At 66.5% G+C, this 19,384-nt stretch overlaps 3 protein-coding genes across 4 annotated transcripts; 2 read left to right on the top strand and 1 right to left on the bottom strand.

The window, feature by feature from the left end:
• Positions 1 to 950: 950 nt before the first annotated feature.
• On the top strand, positions 951 to 5,598 carry TMEM98 (transmembrane protein 98). Of its 2 annotated transcripts, none has more exons than XM_005532623.3 (7): positions 951 to 1,070; positions 3,052 to 3,237; positions 3,651 to 3,782; positions 4,032 to 4,065; positions 4,221 to 4,336; positions 4,770 to 4,829; positions 5,339 to 5,598. In XM_005532623.3, the coding sequence occupies exons 2-7, from the start codon at positions 3,107 to 3,109 to the stop codon at positions 5,544 to 5,546; spliced, it is 681 nt and encodes a 226-aa protein (XP_005532680.1). In that variant the 5' UTR covers positions 951 to 1,070; positions 3,052 to 3,106; the 3' UTR covers positions 5,547 to 5,598. The 2 variants fall into 2 exon arrangements, with proteins under 2 accessions (XP_005532680.1, XP_087924249.1); XM_088068123.1 differs by lacking the exon at positions 951 to 1,070 and adding an exon at positions 2,151 to 2,275.
• A 1,627-nt stretch (positions 5,599 to 7,225) lies between these two features.
• On the top strand, positions 7,226 to 12,287 carry GRN (granulin precursor). The gene is made up of 13 exons (XM_088068192.1): positions 7,226 to 7,247; positions 7,897 to 8,000; positions 8,079 to 8,150; positions 8,249 to 8,333; positions 8,417 to 8,520; positions 8,602 to 8,749; positions 8,823 to 8,929; positions 9,445 to 9,559; positions 9,637 to 9,734; positions 10,227 to 10,469; positions 11,163 to 11,405; positions 11,762 to 12,046; positions 12,119 to 12,287. The coding sequence occupies exons 2-13, from the start codon at positions 7,911 to 7,913 to the stop codon at positions 12,215 to 12,217; spliced, it is 1,689 nt and encodes a 562-aa protein (XP_087924318.1). The 5' UTR covers positions 7,226 to 7,247; positions 7,897 to 7,910; the 3' UTR covers positions 12,218 to 12,287.
• Positions 12,288 to 12,330: 43 nt separating this feature from the next.
• FAM171A2 (family with sequence similarity 171 member A2) lies at positions 12,331 to 18,841 on the bottom strand. The gene is made up of 9 exons (XM_088067904.1): positions 18,502 to 18,841; positions 17,254 to 17,481; positions 16,296 to 16,388; positions 15,991 to 16,149; positions 15,728 to 15,904; positions 15,510 to 15,626; positions 15,054 to 15,180; positions 13,205 to 14,476; positions 12,331 to 12,620 (listed from the first exon to the last, which is right to left on the bottom strand). Exons 1-9 carry the CDS (start codon positions 18,839 to 18,841, stop codon positions 12,566 to 12,568), a joined length of 2,568 nt encoding a protein of 855 aa, XP_087924030.1. The 3' UTR covers positions 12,331 to 12,565.
• Between the last annotated feature and the right edge of the window lie 543 nt (positions 18,842 to 19,384).

Below are 19,384 nucleotides of genomic sequence, written 5' to 3'. Positions count from 1 at the left end.
GACTGCAGGACACAGCAGTGACCTGGGACACCATTCCTGGCTGGAATCACCAAATGCTGTCACCACAAATGTCACCACAGGCAGTGAAACGTGATGAGAGCCACATGCTCATGGGACATGAGTTCCCATCACCCAGAGCCACCTCCTGGGGTGGGGACACTTTGGGGTGACCCAAAGTGACGGGCTGGGACAGAACCAGGACTGGATGGGATGTAAAAAGGATGGCAAAGGACATGACTGAAGTGCTTGGGGACATAATGGGGACAATAAAGGGCATGGCAGGGACACGAGGAGGAGGTGTGGGGACATGGGACACATCCTGTGCTTTGAAACACAGCAAGGACAGCACATGGCAGCAGTTTGGGACACGGGGGTGGCTGGGGTACAGAGGGGACACTCGGGGACATCACAAGGGCACTTTGGGGTGTGGTGGGGGTGTAATGGCACCAAGCTGCAGTGGGGACACTTTGGGACAAGACAGACACTTTGGGGTGCAGGGGGGTCATTTTGGGGCACAAGGATTTTCAGGACAAAAGGAAAACTTCAGGTGTGCAGGGATGGTGGTTTGGGACACAATGAGGACAATTTGGGCTGCAACTGGGGCATTTTGGGACATGAGGGGACACAAGTGGGGACAGGAAAGGGACTGTTTGGAATGCAGGGGGGAAGTTTGGGGGCACAAGGGGATACTTTGGAGAACAAGACAATGCTTCGAGGGTGCAGCAGGGACACTTTGGGATAGAACGGAGCCACTTTGGGATGCACTGGGGCCACTTTGGAGCACAAGGAAGTGCTTTGTGACAAGAGGGGATTCTTCAGGAGTGCAGTGGGAATGTTTCGGGACATTTTGGGACACTTTTGGATGCACGGGACGCACTTTGGAACTTTGAAAGGCACAGGGGACCCTCGGGGCGCTGCGGGGCGGGGCGGGGGGGGCGGTGCCGGGGCCGATTCCCACTGCGCTCTCTGCTCCCTCCCCGCTCCCATCCCGATCCCTCCCCGCTCCCGGCCCCGCTCCGCGCCCCCCGCCCGGCTCCATCTTGTTCGCGGCCGCCGCGGAGCCGCTCCAGGTGCGGGGGGGCCGGGAGGGATTGGGGGGACCCGGGAGGGTCTCAGGGAGCAGCCGAGGGAGCTGGGAGGGGATCTCCCATTCGGGACCCCCCCAGCCATCCCCCCCACACCCCCCCCGCCCCGGGCGCTCTAGGGGACTCCTGAGAGCGATCCCTCCCATAGAGCAGTGCTGGGACCCCCCAGAGACCCCCACCCCTACCTCTGGGCCCCCGGAGCGACCCCCAGGGTCAGGCGGGACTCCATCAGCCCCGTACCCCCCCAGCAACCGGGGCTGTGCGGGACCGGGACTCGCCAGCAGCGACCCCCCCAGATCCCCCCAGACAAACACCCCGGGTCCCCCGTCCAGCACCGACCCCCCCCCACACACACCCCCCCAGACACTCACAGACACCTCTGATCCTCCTAAACAGCAAAGCCCCCACCACCAGATCTTCACAGGACCCACTCAGCAGCTCATCCTCCCTCACAGAACTTCACGGGGCCCCCGGCACCCCCCAGACCCCCACAGGGAATCTCCGGACACCCCTCCAGAGAGCCCCCCCCATCCTCACAGAGCGCTCCCAGCAGCGGCCACCCACTCCCAGAACGCCCCCAAACCCCCCAGCAGTGCCCCCCTCTCCCAGTGCCCCCCCAGACTCCCCCTTTCCCCTGGCTGCCAGGTCCCACCTGCCCAGTCAGGGTCCGACCCCAGCCCAGCCGGGACAGGGACACCCCCTGGGGCTGGGGACACTCTGGGGGGGGCCTGGGGACACCTCCGGGGCCGTGCCCACCCCCAGGACCAGGCACCAGGGGGTTACAGCAAAAGCAGCTTTGGCAGCCAAAATCCCTCTTACGGCTTTAATCGCAGTGAGAAAGTGGCGGGGGGGGCGGGGGGGCCACCCTGTCCCCCCCTCGCTGTCCCCAACCTTGTGGGGTTGCAGGGACAAGCGCAGCCGGGCTGGAAATTTAAGCCAAATCCCTAAACCTGGCTTAAAATTCAATGGGATTTAAGGGAGAAAAAAAAAAAGAACGGGTGGGGGGAGGGGGGAAGCAGTGAGGCTGGAGGGTTTCGGGGGCCCATCCTGCACCCCCCCTTTGTGGGGGGCCCAGGTGTGAGTCAGGGGGCAAAGGTCGGCGCTGGCCGTGTTTGCACGCCCGGCACGGAAGTGGCACCGTCCCCGCGTGTCCCCGTGTCCCGCCCGGCGCTGCCTCCCGGCTGGAGCAGGTAGGGAGGGCAGGGATGGAGCCCCCGGCCCGCAGGATGGGCACAGGGGGTCCCCCCACAGGGTGGGAACCCGGCAGGGACTCCCAGTCCATCCCTTTGGGGACATGGGGTCCCCTGGGCCTGGTATGGCCGGTGTCCTGCTGTCCATGGGGACATGGGGACATGACATGGGGACACACAGGCCCTATTGCTGCAGCAGGGGTGGCTCGAGGGTCCCCATGGTCCAACTGGGATCAGATTTGGGGGATCCCCATGGAAAGGGGGCTCTGGAGGTCCACATGACCCCATAGGAATCAGAACTGGGGGGGTGTCTCCTTAGGGACCAGGCTCTAGGGGCCCCCATGGCCCTGTAGGGACAGGGCTCTGGGGGTCCCTGTGGCCCCATCGGGACAGGAACTCTGGGCTCCCTACAGGGATCAGTCTCTGGGGGTCTCCATGTCCCCATAGGGACAGGGCTGTGGGTGGGGGTCCCCAGAAGAACATACTCTGTGGCTCCCCACACCCCGCTAGGGCCCAGGCCTTGCTCTCCTGACTCCAGCCCCTGTCCCCGTGTCCCCATGGCCATCGTGATGGCATGAGGGCAGCACCCCAAATCCTGGTGCACCCCACACCCGGTGTCACCACATCCCTCGAGTGACACTGCCTCTAGGAAAACCCTGGGGACAGGGATCCATCTGGGGGTGACCTCAGGTCCTGGCCGGGTGTTTTGGGGTGTGGGGATGGAGAGGAGAAATCTGTGGGGTTCCAACACCTGTGGGGTCCCCCTGTCACTGCAGCCCCAGCGTGCTGTGATGGCACCGGACGCCTGAGCCCCTCGAGCGGGGACCAGCCATGGAGACCGTTGTCATTGTGGCCATCGGGGTGCTGGCCACCATCTTCCTGGCGTCCTTCGTGGCGCTGGTGGTGGTGTGCAGGCAGCGCTACTGTCACCCCAAGGACCTGCGCCACCACTACGACACCAAGTGAGTGACCCCATGTGGGTGGCAGCGTCCCTGTCCCCAGCAGGGAGGGACCGCAACCCCCATGAGCAGGGGACAGTGCTGGGGAATTGTCCAGCATCATCAAGGAGATGATGGGGGGGATGTGGCCATAGTCATTGGGGGGACAAAGATGGGGACATATCTGCCATCATCAAAGGGATGAAGGTGGGGACGTGTCCAACACCATCCAGGGAACAAAGATGGGAACAAGTCCACTGTGATCGGGGGATGATGCAGGGGACATGTCCAGCATCATCAGAGGGAAGAAGTTTGGGACACATCCACATCACCAGGGAGACAAAAATGGGGACACGTCCCCCAGCATCAGGGCCATGGGGCTGTGGGGCAGCCTAAGGAGGTGGCCCTTGGTGGGATGTCCCCTGTGCCTCTGACAGACCCATCGTGGACCTGATGGGGACCACAGAGACGCCATCAGAGCCCTCGGAGCTGGAGCTGGACGATGTGGTCATCACCAACCCCCACATCGAGGCCATCCTGGAGAACGAGGACTGGGTCGAGGACGCTTCGTGAGTGTCCCTGTGTCCCCCCACCGCTGGGGACCCCTCTGCAGTTCCAGTCCCCCATCATGGGATGCAGGGGACAGATTTGGAGGTCACCAAGCCACAGCGATGGTCCTCAAGATTGTCTTGGGGTGGGAATATCCCCACAGGTCTGGGGGACATGGGATGGGGGCTGGCAGGAGAGGGGGGACACACAGGGGACAAGGACAGAGCAGGGGGACACAGGTGGATTCACACATTCCTCCCTCTCCACAGGGGTCTGGTGTCCCACTGCATTGCCATCCTGAAGGTGAGTCAGGGCATGGCACTGGTGACACTGGTGACACTGGTGGCAGTGGTATCAATGGTGACATTGTTGGTACTCGTGGCACTGGTGCTGATGGTAGGTGGCACTTGTGGCACTGGTAGTGATGGTGGCACTGAGTGCCCACCACTGTCCCCCAGATCTGTCACACACTGACGGAGAAGTTGGTGGCCATGACCATGGGCTCGGGCGCACGCGTGAAATCCCCGGCCAGCCTGGGGGACATCATCGTGGTGGCCAAGCGCATCAGCCCCAGGTGACAGGGAGCTCTTGGGTGGAGTCCTGTGGATTTGGGGTGTCCCCAGGAATTGGGGGGGGGGGAAATTCCAGGGCTCTGGAGGGTCCCCAGAGATTTGGGACAGGGTAAGTCTGGAGGGGTCATGGGGGCTCTGGGAATGTCCCAGGGCTCTGAGGAGGGTCCTGAGGCACTGGGGGAGGACCCTGGGGATTCTGGAGGGAAGCCTGGGGACTTCAGGGGTGTTTGGGGACTCTGGGAGGTGTCCCACAGCCCTGGGGTAATTTTGTGACTCTGGGAGGAGTCCTGGGGCTCAGGGGGTTCCTGGAATTCTGGGGGTGTTCCTGGGGCTCAAGGGGGGTCCCAGGGCTCCAAGAGGCCTCTTGAGGCCTGGGCTGGGTGTGCTGGAGGTGTCACCACAGTGTCCCTGGTGTTAACACTGTCCCCACCGCAGGGTGGACGATGTGGTGAGATCCATGTACCCCCCGCTGGACCCCAAACTGCTGGACGCGAGGTGACAGTGGCAGGAGGGACAGGGACAATCCTGGGTGGGGGAATACCTGTGGGTGGGGACACCCCCCCCATGCCATACCACACCCCTGGGGACATCCCCAGGTCACCCAGCAGGACAGGGAGGCCCCTCGGTGTGAGCAGATCACAGAATATCCCAGAATATCCAAGGATGGGAGGGACCCCAAAGATCTCCCAGTCCCACACACAGCCCTGCCCAGACACCCAACAACCCCAGCCTGTTCATCCCTGGAGCGCTGTCCAAGCTCTCCTGGAGCTCTGGCAGCCTCAGGGCCGGGACCATTCCCTGGGGAGCCTGGGCAGTGCCAGCACCTCTGGGGGAAGAGCCTTTCCCTGATACCCAACCAAACCCCTCTGTGACAACCTCAGGCCATTCCCTGGGTCCCATCCAGGTCAGACAAACCAGGGCCCACGCTGCTTCTGTGGAAGCCACGATGGTGCAGGGAGGTGACGGGGTGGTGGCAGGGTGCTGACAGCCCCGTGTCCCCGCAGGGCCGCGGCGCTGCTGCTGTCGGTCAGTCACCTGGTGCTGGTGACCCGCAGCGCCTGTCGCCAGCCGGCCGCCCGCCACTGGGTCGAGCGGTCACTGGCGGCCGCCGAGGAGCACATGGCCGTGCTGCGCCAGGCTGCCATGGCCACCGAGCCCGAGCGGCCCCCGGGCCCCGCCGAGCCGCCCCGCCAGGAGCAGTCGGCCATCTGAACACAATAAAGGCCCCGTGTGCCCCCCAGCCCCGGCACGGGCACCTCTGGGATGGGCTGGTGATGTGGTGTCTGGATGGAGAGGAGATGGGGAGGGGAATGGGGGTGTTCAAGGGGACTTTGGGGCTCTAGGGAAGGATCGGGGGGTTTGGGAGGGAGTGTGGATGGGGTTTGAGGGATTTAGAGGGGGTTTCAGGGTGTTGGGGGTTTGGAGGAGCGGGGGGGTCCAGGGAGGGGTTGAGGGACTTGGAAAGGAGCGTGGAGAAAGGTTGGAAAGGGGGCTTTAAAGGATTTTGAAGGGTTTGGAAGGCTGGAGGTGGTTTGGGAGGTTTAGAGGGAATTTTGGGTGGTTACAGGGGGATTTGGAGGGGTTGGGGGTCTAGGGAGAGGCTGGAGGGTTGAGAAGGGAGTGTGGAAGGAGGTTGGTATGGGCTAAAAGGGATTTGGAAGGGTTGGGAAGGTCAGAGGTGGTTTGGTGGGTTTGCAGGGGATTTGGGGGGTTCAAAGGGGAGGTTTGGAGTTCAGGGAGGATTTGGAGGGAGTTGAAGTTGAGGGGGTTTAAAGGGAGGTTTAGGGGGTGTTGGAGTGGTTGGGAGAGGTTTTGGGGTGCATTTACTGGGACTGGGGAGGTTGGGGGGTGATTTGGGGGAGTTGAGGGAGTTGGTGTAGGAGGGGAAGTTGGGAGTTTAGGGAATGTTTGGGGCTGGTTAGGAGAGGGTTTTGGGAAGGTGGAGGGGTTTGGAGGGGCACTGGCACTGGACGGGATTTAGGAGAGTTTGGGAGGGTGGGAAAGATTTGGAGAGGGAGGTTGGAAGTTTTAGGAAGGGTTGGAGAGGTTGAAGTGGTCTTTGGGGCATAGGGGGTTGGAGGGGATTTGGAGAGGATTTAGGGGCACTTGTGGGCATTGGAAGGGAGGATGGGGGAGTTGGAGTGGGCAAAGACTGGAGTTTTGGGAGGATCGGGGAGACTGGGGAGGACTGGAGGGGGCTGTGAGAGCTGATGGAAGTTTGAGGGGACTGGGGAGGATTTGGGGGGAGTGGAGTAGTCTGGGGGTGCTGCCTGCCCTGGGAGCAAGGTCTGGAGGGCTCAGCAGCACCGAGGGGCGAAACCCTGTGCCCCGGGCAGGGGGGTCTGTGCCCTGGGACGGGGCCAGGGCCGCACAGGGGACTCAAGGCTGTAGGCAGAGGGGTCTGTGCCCCGGGCAGGGGGGTCTGAGGGGTCCCCGTGCCCCGGTCAATGCCCCGGTCACTCCGGGCCGGGGGTCCGGCCGAGCCCCCCCCCCGATTTCATCGCCCGGGGAGGGGGGGCTGCTATCACGTGATCTTCCGTCACGTGACGGGGGTGCGGCGGTCGCTGTGCCCGCCCTCTCAGCCCGGGCTGGCCAATGGGAGCGCGGCAGGCGCGGGCGGTGGCCAATGAGCGGCGGGGGCGTGGCTTGCGGCCAGAGGGAGGGGGGGGCTTGCGGCAGGGACCGGGCAGGGACCGGGAGAGGGAACTGGGAGCGCTGGTGGGTACTGGGGTCACCGGGGGGCACCGGGATCACGGGGTGACTCGGAGGGACCGGGAGACACCGGGGAACCCGGACGAGCTGGGAGCCACTGGGAGGTACTGGGAGCCCCTGGGAGCTGCTAGGAGGAACTGGGAGGTGCTGGGAACATTGGGAGGTGCTGGGAGGAACTGGGAGTCACGGAGTCACTGGGAGGTACTGGAGGTAGCTGGGAGTCATACGGACGACTGGGAAGTGCTGGGAGGAACTGGGAGTCACGGGGGTCGCTGGGAGACCGTGGGAGACACTGGGAGTCCCCGGAGGTCATGGGGGAGCACTGGGACGTACTGGGAGTCCCTCCTGGGAGGCGTGCTGCGAGCACTGGGAGCTCTGGGAGCGCTGGGAGCACTGGGAGCACTGGGAGCACTGGGTCTGGTGCTGGGGGATGTCGAGGAGTAGAGCCCAGCCCTGCCCTGGGGGGTCGCAGTGACACCAGGGTCCCCCCGAGCTGTCCTGGCAGCGATGGGAGCAGAGCCCCCCCGGGCGGGGGAGGAGGTGTCAGCAGCGGGGAAAGGGAAGTGAAAGTGATTGTGGAAGTGGGATTGGGGGGGGGCCCGTCCGGCGCCGCAGGGAGATGGTATCGGGGCGCGGTTGGGGTACCACACACCGCAGTGCCCCCCCCGCTCTCTGTGGGGTACCCCCAGCACCCTGAGGTGCACCCCGGGGTGGGGGGGCTGGGTAAAGTGGGGAGCTGGGGCTTTCCCAACACATGGCTGAAAGAAGAAGTGAGATTTGGGGAGCAGAGCTGCCCGCCCACTCAGTGAGAAGGGAAACTGAGGCCGGGGGGTTCGGGGGGGTCCCACAGGTGCTCCCAGAACCATGAGGACCCTCGTGCTGCTGTGGGTGGCCCTGGCCAGCGTGAGGGGCCAGCTGCCCTGTCCCCATGGGGGACCCTGCCCCGTGACCTCGGTGAGTGCACAGGGTTTGGGGGGGTCTGGGGGGGTCGCAGCAAGGGATGATGACCCCCCCCACCCCGTGCCCCCCCAGGCCCTGCCTGTCCACAGTGCAATGGGGTGTCAGGACAGCTCATCCTGCCCCGCCAGCTGCCAGCTGCCAGAGGTGAGCCCCTTCCCCTGTGCCTCAGTTTCCTCCTCTCCCTGGCATTTGGGGGGCACTCCCTGACCCCCCTGCCCTCCCACCCTTTTCTCTCTCCCCAGAGTGTCCCCTGCGCCGGGGGCCACCGCTGCTGTCCCCGAGGGTCCCACTGCAGTGCTGATGGGGAGTCCTGTGTCACAGACCTGGGTATGGGGGCACGGGTGGGGGGTGTTAGGGGTTGGCCTCAAGAGGACAGGACGGACACAGGGGTGCCTCACCTGTCTCTGCAGCCCCCCGTGCTGTCCCCTGTCCTGATGGCCAGTCCGAGTGTCCCGATGATGCCACATGCTGTGTGACAAGCAGCGGCGCCTGGGGGTGCTGCCCCATGCCCCAGGTACAGGCTGTGGGGACACGGGGACACTGAGGGGGGACCTGGCATGGCCATCACTGTGACAAGCATGGCTGGCACCCACAGGCCTCGTGCTGTGCTGACAAGGTGCACTGCTGTCCCCATGCCACCGTCTGTGACCTGACCCACGGGCGCTGTGTGTCCCCCAGCGGTGACACTGACGTCCCCCTGAGCACAGCCTTCCCCTCCTGGAAGCGCCAGCCCCCCGCCCCAGGTAAGGGGTGTCCCCTTGGGGTGCCCTCGCTGTGCCCTCGCAGGGGACACGGTGACACTGTGTGTGTCCCCAGTCGCGCTGCGCCAGGTGCTGTGTCCTGATGGCCGCTCGGCGTGTCCCGACGGGACGAGCTGCTGCCAGCTGTCCCCAACGCAGTATGGCTGCTGTCCCCTGCAGAACGTGAGTGCTGCCACAGCCGTGGGCACCCCGGGACAGGCAGCTGTGCCAAACCTGTGCCCAGCACCCCAAACCAGCCACCCCCCACTGAACACCCCAAACCAGCCACCCCTCACTGAACACCCCAAACCCAGCACTCCACACCCCCAACACACACCACTCACCCTGTACCAGTCCATTCAGGCACCCTGTTCTGGACATCCCAATTCCAAGCACCTCACAGTGGTACCAGGCACCCTGTCCCAATGATCCCACACCAGACACGCCTTGCTGGGCATCCTGTGGTGGACACTGGGCCCTGGACACCTCACCCTGTGCCATGTCCCCCATACCAGGCACCCTATGCCCTGCCCTCCATGCTGTGCACGCCCTGTCTTTGTCCCCAGGGCCCCTGTCACCTCATATCTCTCCCCCCAGGCCATGTCCTGCAGTGACAGGGCACCTCCACACCATGCCCCCTATGTTTGCACCCCCTGTCCCCATCCCCAGGGTCCTTGTCATCCCATGTCTCCCCTCAGGCCGTGTGCTGCGGTGATGGGCAGCACTGCTGTCCCCAGGGCACCACCTGCGACCTGATCCACTCCACCTGCACCTCCCTGGGGGGCTCTGCACCCCTGGCAGCACTGCCCACAGGTAAGACCCCCCCAGGGACCAACCCCCTCTCCAGTCCCGGGGAGGGGACACCAGCCCTGACTGTCCCCTGTCCCCAGCTCGTGACGTCAAGTGTGATGAGGAGACGAGCTGTCCCGATGGGAACACGTGCTGCCGGCTCAGCTCAGGGGCCTGGGGGTGCTGCCCCCTCGAGCAGGTACGGGGGGTCCCCTGTGTCCCCCAGGATGAGCAGATGTCCCCTGGCCCCCTGGGTGGGATGAGGGGACACAGCTGTGTCTTGTTCCACTGAGAAGGACAAGGGTGGGGGTTACAAGGTCCCCTGTCCTCCAGGAGGGCTCCCATTCCCTGATGGCACATGGGGATGGGGGTGACACTGGGTCACCTTGACATCCCCCACTCGGACTCCCTGTACTAACTGGGACCAGTTTGGGGCTCCAGCGGTGCCCCAAAGGGACAGAGGTGGTGAAGGGACATGAAGCCACCAGGATGCTCTGGGACCTTCCCAAGTCCCACTGAAGGGGGAGGTCAAGAGTGATGGGGCCCCAAATCCCCCCTTCCTCACTGCTGGGGCTGGGGTGGGGAATGGGGATGGTGGAATGGGCAGGAGGGGACACATCTGTCCCCCCTCCTGTGGAGCTGGCAGTCTCTGGGGTCCCCCTGTGCTCAGCCCCCCCTCTTTGCCCTCCAGGCCGTCTGCTGCCCCGACCACGTGCACTGCTGCCCCCAGGGCTACACCTGCGACCCCGAGGGGGGCAGCTGCCTGCAGGGGGGGGGCACCCGCCGGCCCTGGGTGCGCAAGACCCCGGCGCTGCCCCGGGAGGGACAGGTGACCTCGGGGGATGTCAAATGTGATGAAGAGACGAGCTGTCCTGATGGGAGCACGTGCTGCAGGCTGAGCCTGGGCACCTGGGGGTGCTGCCCCCTCGAGCAGGTGTGGGGTCTCTGCCCATGGCCATGGGGGTCCATGGCTGTGTGGGGTGGGGGACCTGGGGGTGCACCCAGGGGAGTGGGGGATCCTGGCATGAGCAGATTCCAGAGGGTCCTGGGGTGTCCTTGGAGGGGGGGACGTGGCTCAATGGACCCCGAGTGGAGCACCTGCCTGGGGGACATGGGAATGTTCAGCAGGGCAGTCACTACCTGTCCCCCTCAACAGCCCCATGGACTGGGGGTGTCCTGTGCCCTGAGGGGACAAAGGCCAATGTCCCCTGTCCCCTGGGCAGGGTGAGGGCAGATGTCCCTTGTCCTCCAGGAAGGATAGGGCAAGCTCCAAACCCCTGATGTCCCCAAGGCCCCACAGGGCCCCTTTGGTGCCCTCCAACCCCAGTCAGACCCCTCTGCAAACTGGGACCAGTTTGGGTCTCCAGTGGCAGGTGGTGCCGGGGTCACACAAGGCCACAGGGACATGAGGATTCCCAGGGACATTCTTGCATCCCACAGGGGGGCAGAAGCATCGTGAGAGGGTTCCCATGTCTGCCCCCTTCAAAGGGGATGGAGCCAGGCTGGGTCTAGGGGGGACATGGAACAGGGGAGGGCAGGAACAGGCAGGAGGGGACTTGTCCACTGGAGGTCCCCAGCTGTGTTGCTGGGGTCCCCCTGTGCTCAGCCCCCCCTCTTTGCCCTCCAGGCCGTCTGCTGCCCCGACCACGTGCACTGCTGCCCCCAGGGCTACACCTGCGACCCCGAGGGGGGCAGCTGCCTGCAGGGGGGGGGCACCCGCCGGCCCTGGGTGCGCAAGACCCCGGCGCTGCCCCGGGAGGGACAGGTGACCTCGGGGGATGTCAAATGTGATGAAGAGACGAGCTGTCCTGATGGGAGCACGTGCTGCAGGCTGAGCCTGGGCACCTGGGGGTGCTGCCCCCTCGAGCAGGTGTGGGAGAATCCCTGGGGTTTGGGGGTGGACAATTTGGGACAATGTCAAGTGAGGTCTTGTCCTGGGGAATGAGGATTTGGGAATGGAATGGAGAGGGGTAGGGACGGAGCGTGGCTGTGGGGGAGGCCCTTCGGGGACAAGCAGGACTGGGGTGGGCAGAGACATGGGACACTCCCACATTTGTCACTGGTCCCCTCAGTGGAGGCTCTGTGGGTACCCTAGGGACAGGGCCTGGCACAGTCCCTGGGGCTCTGCCAGGGACACCCGGGTACCTGGGTGCCTGATGTACCTGTGTCCTGGTACCTGGACACCTGGAGCCGTGTCCCCCACTGACCCCATCCTTGTTTCCCCAGGCCGTTTGCTGCGGTGACCACCAGCACTGCTGTCCCCGAGGCTACACCTGCAACGTGGCCACCGAGAGCTGTGAGAAGCTGCTGGCGCCCACCCCACTAGTGCCAACCCCCTCAGCCCCTCGCCAGGCCCCCTCAGCCCCCCACCGGCCACCCCCCGTCCCACTGCGAGCCCCTGGCACCCACCCAGGTGGCCTCGTGCCCTGCGGTGCCAGCGGCTCCTGCCGCGGGGGCCAGCGGTGCTGCCAGGCCCGGGGAGGCTCCTGGGGGTGCTGCCCCTTTGCCCAGGTGAGTGGGAGGACACCAGGGTGGGGGTGAGGGGTGGCATCACCCCCCCTCTCACTCCATCTCTCTCTGCAGGGCTCCTGCTGCTCCGACGGCCGCCACTGCTGCCCCGCAGGGTCCCGGTGCACCGGGGGGGGCTGGGGCTGCAGCCCCCAGCACCCATACCTGTTCTGATCTCACTGGGGACACCACCACCACCCCCAAGTGCCACCACCCCAATAAACGGTTTCTAGGAGAAATTCCATCCATGGCTCCCGGCAAGGGGGAAACTGAGGCAGGAGGCGGAGGCAGGGGGATTTTGTGTGTTTAATATATTAATGCCTCTAAGGAGCAGGCAGGACGTGCAGGCAGGTGCAGGCAGCAGCTCCCTGCCCAGCCTGGCACCCGGGGGGGTCCCCATGGCCCCCCCTCTGCCAGCCTGGCCCCAATGACCCCTCTTCATCCTCACCACGTAGAAAACGTTTAGAAACACAGTTAAAATCCAAAGGGAGATGAGGGTGGGGGACGGGGACCCCCCGGCTCCTATGGCAGCTTGGAGGCACCGCTGGCTCGGGGGGCAGTGCCAGCCCCCCCTGTCCTGCAGGGACACAAGTGGGGACATGGCTCAGGATTGGGAGGACATGGAGCATGCAGTTCCCACCCCCAAAAGACGGGGAGGTGGATGGTGGTATTGGGTGGGACCCGGACGGGACAGGGGCAGCAGGCATGTGGCAGAGCCTGGTGGCACAGGGTGGGGGTCCCAAGCACGAGGACACGGTGGCCTGGCTGTGGTCTCTCCGGCCCCTCCCCTGGCAGAAGGGGTTCGTGGTGGTGGGGTAGGACAGCGGTGGGACAGTGACAAGGCAGGATGGTGTGGGGAGGGATGACACGGCAGTACAGGATGGGACAGTGACAGGACACGGTGGTAGGAGGGTGGGATGGGATGACAGCGGTGGGATGAGATGATGGGCTGTGTGGGATTGAGCTGGGATGGCACTGATGGGACAGGATGACAGGTGGGATGGGGTGGGATGAGATGGCAGTGGGATGGCACAGCGATAGGACGGTGATGTCAAGACGGCGGTGGGAGGAGACAGTGCTGGGCTGAGACGGGTGACAGCAGCGGTGTCCCCACCATCTCAACACCCCCCGGGGACCAGGGACCGCCCTGCCCACACTCACTTGACATTGAAGACCATCAGAGGCCGCTCCTCCCGCTTCTGCCAGGGGCTTTTGCGGTCCCCCCCGTCGTCCCCCGCGTCGCCCGCCTCGGCCAGCGCCTCCTCCTCGGGGCTGGTCAGGGGGTCTCGGGGGGCTTCGCTGGCGCTGCTGCGCCCGCTGCCCCCCCCTCGCCGCCCCCCGCTGCCCGCTTCCAGCAAGGGGGCCAGCGAGCTGTCCTCGGGGGAGGCTGCGGGCAGGGGGGGCCGGGGCCCCCCGTCCTCCTCCCCGCCTCCGGCCGCCCGGGGCAGACGGGGAGGGGGCGCGGGGCCGGGACCCCTCTCGCTGCCCTGCAGGTCGATGTAGGAATGCCGAACCTGGGAGGAGCGCCCGTCCAGAGACACGAACCAGGCTCTCGGGGGTCGCGGCCCCCCCAGTTCCAGGAGCTGCTGCCCCGCCAGCGCCTGCAGCTCCCCGTTGAGCTGGGCCACCGCCGACCCGTCCAGCAGCACCGGGATGGCCACCGAGCCACTCACCGGTTGGGGGGCACGGGCCCCGCCCCAGTTTTCCCCTTCCTCGAAGGGCTGCCCGGAGGATGGGGGGGGCGGGGGCGCGGCCGTGGCCGCCGTCGAGCCGGGTCCCCCATCGGCTTCGGGGGGACCCTCGGGCTCGCCGGGGGCCAGGCGCATGTAGCGGGCGGGGATGAGCAGGGTGGGCATCACCCCCCGGTAAACCTCCTCGGGCCCCCCGCCCCGGTCCAGGGGGCCGCAGAGGAGCAGGGGGCCGGGGGGCGCCAGCGAGGGCGGGCGCGGGGGGGGCCCAGGCAGGGGGTGCTCGGTCGGCTGCGCCCCGTAAGGGGAGAATGAGGGGGAGGGGGGCCGCGGGGGGAAGGCGGGGGTGCCCCGGGGGTGCTCGTCGGGCGGCTGCAGCCCGTCCACCGAGCGGGCGGCACGGAGGCCGAAGGCTCCGCCGGGGCGCCCGTAGTCCTCGTGGGCGGGGGGCTGGCGGCGGCGGGGGGCCAGCGTGGCGGCCGGGGGCCGGGGGCCGGCGCGGAGCGGGGCGGGGGCCGGAGGCTGGAAGAAGTCCGGCCGGGCGGGGGTCAGCTCGCGGGTCGAGGGGGGCAGGCTGGGGGTGGGCAGGTCGGTGTCCCCCCCCGAGGAGGCGGTCTCCAGGTGGCTGCCCCCGCACAGGAGGTCCAGCTGGGACACCGACGTGGCCTGGTCTCGGCGCGCCGCGTCCAGCGGCCCCGGCAGCGGCAGCTTGCGGTGCGGCGCCCGCGGCTCCAGGCACCGCCGCCTGCGGGGAGACGGGGGCACGTGGGGCCGGGGGCCGCCTGCTCCCCCCTCCCTCGCCTGCTGGAAGGAGCTACAGGAGGGAGCTACAGGGCACGCGGGGGTGCTGGGTAGTGGTGTCCCCCCTCCCAAGCCAGCCGTAGGACACCCTACAGGTGTCTGGAGATCGGTGTCTGGCTCCCAAATCCAGCCAAAGAGCACCCAGAGGTGCCACGGGCTGGTGCTTCCTTCCCATAGCCAACTATAGGGCATTGGGAGGTTCCAAGGGGCAGTGACTCCCCCAAAACGGCTACAGGGCACTCAAGGATGCCAGGAGGGTGGTGCCCCTTTCCCATAGCCAGGTCTAGGGCACCTGGGGGTGCCATGGGGTGGTGCCCCCTTCCCAAAGCCAGATACAGGGCACCCAGGGCTACCAGGAGGATGCTGCCCCCTCCCCATAACCAGTTACACGGTGCCTGGAAGTGCTCCCCCCCAGTTATGGGGCACCCAGGGGTTACAGGTGGGTGCTGACTCCCATTCCCACAGGGAATGTTGGGTTCTGTTCCCACCCCCAGCGTGGTGAGGATGCAGCCGGTGCTGACCTGCAGTAGTAGATGAGGAGGCAGAGGAGGATGAGGACAAGCAGCGCCAGGGCACCCAGGATGGTGAGGAGGAAGATGGTGTGGTAGGTGGTGATGTCTGTCACACCTGCTGCCATCGCCACCAGCCCTGGGGACAACAGGGTCAGAGGGGAGCCCCCCTCAAGAGTGCCCTGGGGGGCTGTCCTGGGACAGGTCTGGACGGAGGGGCAAAGGGAACCAGAGCACCCCAAGGGGCTGCAATGCCCCCCAGCCTCAGGCAGCCCTGGGGACAGCGGGATCAGGGGGAGTCCCCACCCCAACAGGAGCACCCCAGGGTGGTCCCAGCTCCCTCAGGCAGCTCTGGGACAGGGGGTCAGAGAGGGAAACACCCCACGGTGCTGCCACCCTGTCCCCAGCCAGCCTGTCCCCAGAGCCAAGGGACACAGGCCAGGAGGGCACCCACACGTGTCACCTCACCTGTGCTGGGGGAGGGCAGAGCTGCTGCCCAGTATCCCAGCTGGGAGGAGACGAACGTCCAGTACAGCTGCCGGCCTTCCTTTCGGATCAGCCCCGTCCCGTTACGGACCCACAGCCCTGTGGGGACACGCCGGGCTGAGACCCCTCAAACCCCTCACAGCCCCCACCACCCACAGCAGGAGCCGTGTCCCCCTCTGCCACGCTCCGGCAGCACTCACCGCTCTTGGGGTCAAACCTCCAGGCTGGCACGCTGGTGGCCACCACGGCCGCGGCGTCGGGGGCCAAAGGGACGGACAGGTGGACGGGGCCGGCCAGCGGCACCTCGGTCCCGTTCCCGGTGAACAGGTGGACGCTGACAGCCGCCACCGGCGCCAGCTCCAGCCAGGTGCCATTGGCTGCGGGGACAAGGACGGGGACATCCCTAAGGAAGGGCCACATGGGGTGCGCCCCCCACTCCCCAAGTCCCCGGTGTCCCCCGTACCGCTGCCGTCCTGCTCGGCCCCGAGGAAGGCGGGGAAGGCGCGGGCCGGGCCGGGGCCGGAGGCGGCGGTGAGGGATGCGGCGAGCTGGCTGTAGGTAGAGCTGCGGGGCAGGCGGGCTGCCCGCCGGGGAAACTGCGCCCACGGCTGCCCACGGCCACCTGCGGGGACACGGCGGATGGCAGCAAGAGGCGGGGGACGGTGGTGTCACCCACCGACATCCCCGTGGTTCAGCCGGGGGGCACAGGCTGGGTGGCAGCACCCAGGGGGACCGGTGGTGTCACCCACCGCCATCCCCCTGTCTCACCTGGGGATCCCAGGAGGATCTGGACCAGGTCCTCGTAGAGGATGAGGGTGGCCGGGCGCTCCGGGAGCAGGTAGAGGCTGATGGAGGCGTAGACTGCAAGGGGAAGAGGGGGCAGTGGGGGACCCCAAAATACACACACACTCCTCCCAGGCTTGGGGGGACTGATGGGGAGAGAGAGGGGGTGGGGAAAGGGGAGACAGCAAGGGGTGAGGAGCATTTGGGGACAGGGACAGGAGGAAGAGGTGGGGGCAGGAAGTGGGCAGGGTGGGGGGGACCCCCTCCACAATCCCATCCATGCACCCTCCATCCCTGTCCCTGTATCACTTCAACCCAGTACCCCCCATTCCCCCATCTCCCTCCCCATCCTGGACTCCACAAGCCCTGTACCCCCATACCCACCTCCCCAGCTGAGTGCTCCCATGTGTGCCACCCCCCACTCCCCCCTGCCCTGGGGAAAAGGGCTGGAGTGTATCCCAGGGGGAGCCCCCAACTTCCCCTGCCCTGGGATGGGATGGGATGGGATGGGATGGGATGGGATGGGATGGGATGGGATGGGATGGGATGGGATGGGATGGGATGGGATGGGATGGGATGGGATGGGATGGGATGGGATGGGAGGACTTGGGGGCCACAATGACATGGTTGTCCCCTCCCAAAAGGGCCAGAGCCCTCCCAAACACCCTTCTGTAAGGGTCCCCTACACTGAAACCCATTAGGGGTAAGGAAGGGACTGAGGTCCCAGTAGGGACTAAGGACCCCACACCAGGGCTCAGAGCCCCCCAGTTAGGAATTTAGAACCTCCAATAGGGCCCAGAACCCTCAGGAAGAGATTTGGGATCCCTTTAGGAAAGGATTGTGCCCCCCAGTCAGACTCAGAGGCCCCAGTAAGGGACTGGGGACTCCCAGCCAGAGCTGCCCAGGAAGGCACTGGGGTACCCCCAGGCTGGGGGTGACTCACGTGGCAGTTTGGTGACGCGCCAGGGGACAGAGGCGGTGACGTATCCGCGACGCGCGGCGGTGACGAGCAGCCAGGAGCCCAGGCGGTAGGGCACGGGCAGGACCCCGGTGCCCGTGTGGTCGGTGGTCCCGGCTGCCAGCGCGCTGCGGGCGCCAAACACGTCCAGGGCCGCCTGCGGCAGCGGGGCCAGAGTCCCACTCTCAAACACCTGCACCCGCAGCAGCACCTCTGTGGGGACACGGTGGGGACACTGCTGTGGGCACAGGCATGGGCACAGCACCCCCACAGTGCCACCAGGAGAGGGACAGGGAGAGGGAGAGGGAGAGGGAGAGGGAGAGGGAGAGGGAGAGGGAGAGGGAGAGGGACAGGGATAGGGACAGGGACAGGGACAGGGTGGGTGGGACACACCTCAGGGGCACCATCCCAGCAGGTGGTGGGACACAAGCCGGGGGTCACACACACCACCCCAGGGGGTCATGGGCACCATCCCAGGGGGTCATGGGCACCATCCTGATGGATGATGGGCACCACACCAACAGGTGGTGGGACCTGTCTTGCCCCATCACAGGGGGTCATGGTCAACAGCACAGGGGGTCTGGCCACCATTTCAGCAGGTGGTGGAACACACCCTGGCAGGTCAAGGCCACCATCCCAGGGGTGTCATGGTCACCATCACAGCCACCATCTGGGGGGGGGTGATGGTCACCATCCCTGCAGGTGGTGGGACCCACCCTGACAGGTCACAGGCACCATCCCAGAAAGAAGCCACGGGCACCATCCTGGTGGGTCATGGCCACAATCCCAGCAGGTGGTGAGAGCCATCCCAGTGCCCACCATCCCCAGCAGGTCACAGCCACCACCCTGGCAGGTCACAGGTGCTCCCCAGTAGGCAGCAGGTCCTGAGGTGGTGTGAGCATCACTGCTGCGTGCCCCCTTGAGGGGGCTCCTGGCCCCAGGGTGCCGTGCCCACCCGGGTGGGTGCACCCAGTCACGTCACTCTCAACTCCCTCACCAGAGGTGGGCATCCCCAGGGTGTCGCTCACACCTGTCCCAAGGTCGGGGGTCTCGACCCCAGCAGGCCCCACCGGCAGCAGTGGGAGGGATCTCCCCAGCAAGTCCCCGCTACAGGGCCCGGCTCGAGGGAGGGGGGGACCCTAAACCCCCGTGTGCCCCCGGCCCCCCCGAGCCCGCGCCATCCTGCGCATGATCCGCAGCCCTTGGCAGCGGTCCCGGCTCCGGCGCCGTCACCCAGGCAACGACCTCCTTCATCCCGCGCCCCGGGGCTCCCGCCCGGCCCCCCGCAGCCCCGGCCCCCCGGAACCCCCCGCTCCACCCGGCACCCCGACCCGCCCCGGCCCAGATGCGGCCCAGATGTGGCAATGGGCGAGAGGGGGAAATTCGCAGCAGCTGCTCCAGCGATGCACAGGGGCGGGGGGGGGGCGGGTTTGAGGAATGGAGGGGCTGGGGGTGTCCCCCCGCATGGCGGGGACAGCCGGCACCCGAGGGCAGGAATGTCCCCGCGGCCACCCGCAGCTGCCGGGGACAGCTGGCACCCCACCCCGGGCTCCGCCGAAGAGGGGGGGGCCATGGTGCCACCCCTAGCGCGGGGGCACCGACATGGCCGTCCCGTCCCCACTCGCTGTCCCCCCACCATCACCATCCCCAGAGGGTGGTACGGCCACCGGAGGGACACTGGCTCCTCGCTGGCTCCCCAGTGCTTCCCAGTCTGACCCCAGTGCCTCCCAGTCTGACCCCACGGTCCCATGAGGTGGGGCGGGGGATGCCAGGCGCTGGGGTGGCAGTGAGGAGCCCTGGCACGTCTGTCACCCCGCGGGACGGGAATGGGCAGGGCTGACGCCAGAGGGGAGCTGAGACAGCACGGGTCAGGGAGCCCCCTCACCCCACAGCCCCCCTCTCACCCCCCGGCACGCCTCACCCTGGCACAAGGGCTTTGCCAGGAGGGTTTGGGGTGCAGGATGAGGTCACAGGGAACCGTGGGGACCCCAAGGCCTACCCTGCCTGCCTGATGCACCCCCCACCATCCTGCACCCCCGGGTGCTGCTCAGGATCCCCCTGCCCACCCACCATCATGCACCCCCTGACCTGGGACCTCCACCCACCATCAGACACC

This window comes from Pseudopodoces humilis, chromosome 29 (assembly GCF_049639895.1).
Source record: "Pseudopodoces humilis isolate 2021_Gansu_Grassland_sample_001 chromosome 29, ASM4963989v1, whole genome shotgun sequence".
NCBI lineage: Eukaryota > Metazoa > Chordata > Aves > Passeriformes > Paridae > Pseudopodoces > Pseudopodoces humilis.
Note: the sequence above shows the minus strand (reverse complement) of the source record. Positions and strands in the feature narration are given on the sequence as shown.